Source organism: Lepidochelys kempii, chromosome 3, assembly GCF_965140265.1.
Source record: "Lepidochelys kempii isolate rLepKem1 chromosome 3, rLepKem1.hap2, whole genome shotgun sequence".
Classification (NCBI taxonomy): Eukaryota; Metazoa; Chordata; order Testudines; family Cheloniidae; genus Lepidochelys; species Lepidochelys kempii.
This window is the reverse complement of record NC_133258.1, coordinates 63,990,707-63,995,948: the sequence shown is the minus strand read 5'-3', so window position 1 is coordinate 63,995,948 and position 5,242 is coordinate 63,990,707. Positions and strand designations below refer to the sequence as shown.

The window sequence follows — 5,242 nt, the reverse complement described above, 5'->3', positions numbered from 1 at the left end:
CCAATGATATTGAGGCCCCATTGTTCTAGGCACTATACAAACATATGGAAGAGGACAGTCTCTCAAATAACCAGTACAATATAGCTTGTCACGTAACTAACAAATACTATCTTGTAACACAAACTATTTTGCATTTACTAAGTAACCATGAGTTTTAAAGAATTTTTTGGTAGTTGCACAGTAAGTTATTCAGACACTAATCGCACTATTATAATACTTGTAACTGACTTTTGGAAAGGCATTGGAGTTTTTGGTTTTTTTAATCTGTAAACTGAATCTAGTTTGCTGTGATCCTTCATCATTAGAGTAGGAGAAGCTATCATAGGTCATTAGTTTTAAAATACATTTATCAAAATTGTGTGTTCTTCCCTTTGCCTTATTCTCAAAATTGTGCATACTGTACATTTAAAACAAATATCAGCATTCGTGAATGTTGCTGATTTCAAGCTATCGAAGTTAGTCTTAAAACAAATTAGTTAGTTTGAGAATACCACAAGCTGCAGGGATAAAAATCAATTGCATTTAAACAGTGACAACTGTCAAACTAAGTTTATATATTTTTACACAATATCTTAGTTTAAGAGCTTCTTTATGTACATAAAAATGCTTATGAAAGGCATATAGCTACTAAAATTTTCATTAAAAGCAAAAATACTCTATATACCAGACCAACTTTATATTACATTATGCTAAGTATTGTTTAAGAATGTCGGATAAAATAATTGACATGCTCAGCCAAAAAGCAGAAATATTAAATTAAGTCTTAAAAGTTCAAAGTGAATCTGTCCCCTTTCATTTAGAATCTGTTTACAAAAGAAATCTCCTTAGGTTATCTGTTGCTACCCTTTGATATGTGCCATCAAAATTAAATAATAGGCAATATGATAAAGTCCTTCCTTACATATTTTGCATAAATATTTAATCCAAGTGTCACTCATAGGCAAATGTCAAGCACAAACATGTATAGAATTATTTTTAAAGGTCACCTGTTAATAGTTTTAAGAAGCTGTAAAATTAGGTCAGATCTCAAAACATGATGCACAGTGTAGATTACTGCAGTATTGCCCAAGGATTGCAAGTTTCAAATAATAAACATTAAGTTTCATGTGCCAAATTCTGCCTTCAGGATTTGTCAACATTTAATTTACTATGGAAAATCTACTTTATAATTAAAAGCAATAGTTTAGATGTGATTTTTCTGAAGCTTTAAGCATAAATCATCACACTTGATTTTTAATTGAGGTGTACACTTTCATGTAATTTTTGTTTATAATCTTGCAGTATTTTAGTGATAAGGGAGAACCTAGCGTTCGCCTCTGTTCTTTTGTTTGCTAAGTTTTTTTATTAAAGGAAATCTGTTTTCCCTGTGGAATCTATATATTCTTATATGGTGTTTCACAAGTTGCCATGTGAATACTTATAACCAGACTCTAAACTGGACCCTGTTCTATAAAAAACAGAATGCTTTCCGTGAATTAATATGGTATGACTACTTCCAAGCATTTATTTCGGAGTTTTATCATTAAACAACAAATTTCAGCACAACAGTAATTCTTTGTAAGAACATTTATTGAATTATTTAACAGTTCAAACTGAGTTTATATGCAGTTTATATTAAAAAAGCATCCTATTTTCACTTAAACTGCCATCAAAAAGAACTTTACAAAAGAGTAAGAGGCTTATTGAGGTTGTAAGTTTCCCCTAACATGTAAAACTACAAAGTATTTGTGCATGCTCACTATTTTAGTTGCTTCTTTGCACAGAGTTGTTAGGAGCTTTTTAAATCTGCAGGTATTTCTTCTCAGGATACCTAAGAACAAAACTGTAATTAATGAATAAAGCTTCTTTCCCAAAAAAATTGAGGCAGCTTTTGTTGGATCATATCTCTATTGGTAAATTTTATATGCTCTTGCGGTTTGGGAACATCAAAGAGGATCTTTTTTCATTTTAGATCTTGAAAAATGTTTCAAATAACTATTGAGAGCAAGTTCCAAAGAAAAACAGGTGCAGGGAAGGGAGGGAATAGCAGCATGTTTCTTATGTACAGCCCAACACCATGCAAAATTGCTCAATGTTTCAGGGTAACAAAAAATAGTCATTATCTTTACATTACATGGAGGCATATTCCCCACATGGCACAAATAAATCTGTTGTTTCTCTGGGAGAGGGGAAGTGAGCATGGGGGTAAAGCTTAAGTCTACATTTCATGCATAATGACAGGTTTAAGAGTAGCAGCCGTGCATAGCTACTGTGCCTTGCCCTGCTTCCATAATGTATCTTCATACATCAGAACTAGAGCTGAGGTTTGTTAACCTGGGGTCTGCGTTCATCTCGTATCTGTAGTGATATCCCTCCATGTGATCCCTACATGCATCTCTGATATTGTACATCCACTTTTTGATTCCTTTTCGGTTCAAATACAAAACCAGGAGAAAAATGGCTCCAATGAGAGCCAGCACTATCCCTAAGAAGACATAGGACGTTTGCAATTGGGACTGGATGTCTACAGGCACAGAACAGTCCAGGTCTGAGCTGTTGGTCTTCACCAGGGGTTTGTCCCGCATCTTGTCAGGATAAGAGCACTTCAAGGCCTCTTTCCCTTCCACCTGGTCGCTCTCCCTGAGCCAGCTCACAAAGTGCTGGAGGCAGCAGTCGCAGACCCAGGTGTTGTGGCCCAGGCTGATCCGGTGGAGCGCGGGCAGGCTGTGGAGCTGGGAGATGGTGGCGTTCCTCAGGCACTTCAGGGAGTTGTGGCTGAGGTCAAGGCTCTGAAGCTGGGCCAGGCTGAGGAAGGCCACGGCCTGCAAGCTCATCAGGGAGTTGTTCCGCAGGTCCAGGTGCTGCAGGCTGGGCAGGCAGGAGAACATGCCGGCAGGCAGGGCGATCAGCCTGTTGTCCGCCAGCTCCAGGCGGCTCAAGTTACCCAGCACCCCCCAGCCCAGCAGCTCGGCCAGGGCGGGCACCACGCTCTGGCTGTGGAGGGAGTTGCTGAGGTTCAGCTCCTCCAGGGGGCTGCTGGCGTTGCCGAAGGCCTCGGGACTCAGCTTGGCCAGGGCGTTGCCGCTCAGGTCCAGCTGCCTTAGGCTGGGCAGGCTGGCGAAGGCGCCCGCCTCCACCTGCTGCAGGTGGCTGCCGCTCAGGTTGAGGAGGCTGAGCTGCGGCAGGGGGGGCGAAAGGAAGGCGCCGGGCGGGAGGCTGGCGAGCCGGTTGCCCGTGAGGAAGAGGAGCCGCGCGTAGGGCGGCAGGTCCCGGGGCACCGCCGTCAGGTTCCTGTTCACGCACTTCACCGTCCGGGCCGCCTCGGAGCACTCGCAGGGCGCGGGGCAGGAGCCGGGCTGCTGAGCCGAGCCCCAGCCCAGCAGCACCTGCAGCAGCAGCCCCAGCGCCGCCCGCCTCTCCGCGCCCGGGGCAGCGGCCGCAGCGCCCCGCCGAGCGCGCCCCGCCATCCTCGCGCCCCTCTCCGGCTCGCCCGCGCCGGGATCCGGCCGCTGCTGCCCGCCGTGGGAGCCTGGACAGAAACTCTCCGCTCGGGGTCCGTTCCGCTGCCCCCGGGGGTGCAGGAGGGGAGCAAGGCAGCGCCCTCCCGTCAGCCGCGGGGCCCGGGGCGCCTCGCAGGTAGCCACTCGCTCCCCCTCTTCGGCGCGGAGCGGGGGGGAGGGGCGTCCCCTCACCCCCAGCGAGACCTGCAAGGAGCAAAGAGACGGATAAAGCGGCAGCACTTCGCCGGACCTGCGGAGCGCCCCTCCGCCGCGAAGGCAAGAAAAGGAGACTCCCCCCGCGCCCCAGCCTCACTCGTGTCCCCCACCCCGCGCAGGGCAGGGCAGCCCTCCGGGGTCGCTCCTTACCCGGCACAGCCGGGCTTCCCCAGCACCGGGCTGGAGACCCCCGGCTCCGCTGTCCTCTCCCAGGGAAGCTCCCCGCGCCGGGGTAAACCAGAATCCCCATCGGAACCAGCGCCCGCCCGGCCCATCGCGCGGCCCCTCCGGGCTGCCCCAGTCCAGAGGCGGCTGCGATACCCCGGACAAAGCCGCCGCAAGAGAGACCCGACTCCACCCGCGAAGTTGTGCCGAGGCGCGGCACCCCGCGCCGCCGCCGCCTCCAGCCTCACCTCCCGGCTGGGCGCCGAGCGAGCCCCGTGCAAACTCCGCAGCAACCGAGGGCGAGGAAGTGGCCGGGCTCCCCCGCCTCGGCGGCCACCACTTTCCCACCGGTCCCGCCCCCGCGCAGAGCCTCGCCCAGCCCCGCTGCCGTCACACACCAAGCGCGACTAGGGGAGGGGCTGGGACATGCCCCTGCGAACACCGGCTCCGCGTTCCGGGAATGTCCCCTGGCAGCCCGGCGCCATGGAGCCCCCGCGGGAGGTCCTCGCTTCCCCAGCTTGGTGCTGCTTCCCCACGTTTACCTTGGAGCTGAGCGGAGCCACGTGGGGCGCTCCCCCGTCCGGCCAGGGAGGAACTGACTGGATCCCTGCAGAGCAGGGCAGCCCTAGGAGACAGAATTGTGACTGATGGCGAAGACAAGCGAACCTCCCGGGCCCTGCTCTCACGCTCCTCCTGAAGATCAAACGTCCCCCTACTAAAGCTTCTAGTCCGATGAAGGGTGTGTAAGTGAGGTTTTGGTTTCAAGATGGTCGAGGCGGGCTGACAGCGGGGTCTGGTTGACAGCGGAGTGTAGGGAAAAAATAAACTATCCTCCCTGCCCCCCCAACGTGAGAGGAGGGCTGGAGAACCAAGTGAGCTGTAGCTCAGGAAAGCTCATGCTCAAATAAATTGGTTAGTCTCCAAGGTGCCACAAGTCCTCCTTTTTGCGAATACAGACTAACACGGCTGTTACTCTGAAAGAAGGGCTGTTGCAACAAAGACTAGTACTAGGGTTGTATGTGACTCAGCTAAGGGATCTGGTTGTTGCCTGTTGGTCCCAGGCTATTAGAGAGACAAGGTGAGTGAGGTACTATCTTTTATTGGACCGATGTAAGATAGTACTTCGCTCACCTTGTCTCTCGGTGGGATAACAGGTGGCATTGTTGGAGGCTTCATCAAGGTGTTCAAAGAGGGACAAGAGCAGCCAGCCTAGTTACCAAGGAGTTGCCAGTTTTCTCTCTTAGATGTGAAACTGATCAGAGCACAACCTCACTTGTAACTATTTCACATTTGGGGACAATGTATACCTTCAAATTAGCGGCAGTGCTATGGGTACCCGGATGACCCCACAGTATGCCAAGCTTTTTATGGTTGACTTAGAA

The 5,242-nt window shown here is 49.9% G+C and overlaps 1 protein-coding gene across 2 annotated transcripts; it reads right to left on the bottom strand.

The window, feature by feature from the left end:
- Positions 1-726: 726 nt before the first annotated feature.
- On the bottom strand, positions 727-4,217 carry TPBG (trophoblast glycoprotein). Of its 2 annotated transcripts, none has more exons than XM_073336544.1 (2): positions 4,109-4,217; positions 727-3,683 (listed from the first exon to the last, which is right to left on the bottom strand). In XM_073336544.1, exon 2 carries the CDS (start codon positions 3,444-3,446, stop codon positions 2,280-2,282), a length of 1,167 nt encoding a protein of 388 aa, XP_073192645.1. In that variant the 5' UTR covers positions 3,447-3,683; positions 4,109-4,217; the 3' UTR covers positions 727-2,279. The 2 variants fall into 2 exon arrangements, with proteins under 2 accessions (XP_073192645.1, XP_073192648.1); XM_073336547.1 differs by lacking the exon at positions 4,109-4,217 and adding an exon at positions 3,846-4,101.
- Positions 4,218-5,242: the final 1,025 nt, after the last annotated feature.

Bases quoted from the DNA above. Each gene is read 5' to 3' on its own strand.
- TPBG (XM_073336544.1), bottom strand. From the start codon at position 3,446: ATGGCGGGGCGCGCTCGGCGGGGCGCTGCGGCCGCTGCCCCGGGCGCG.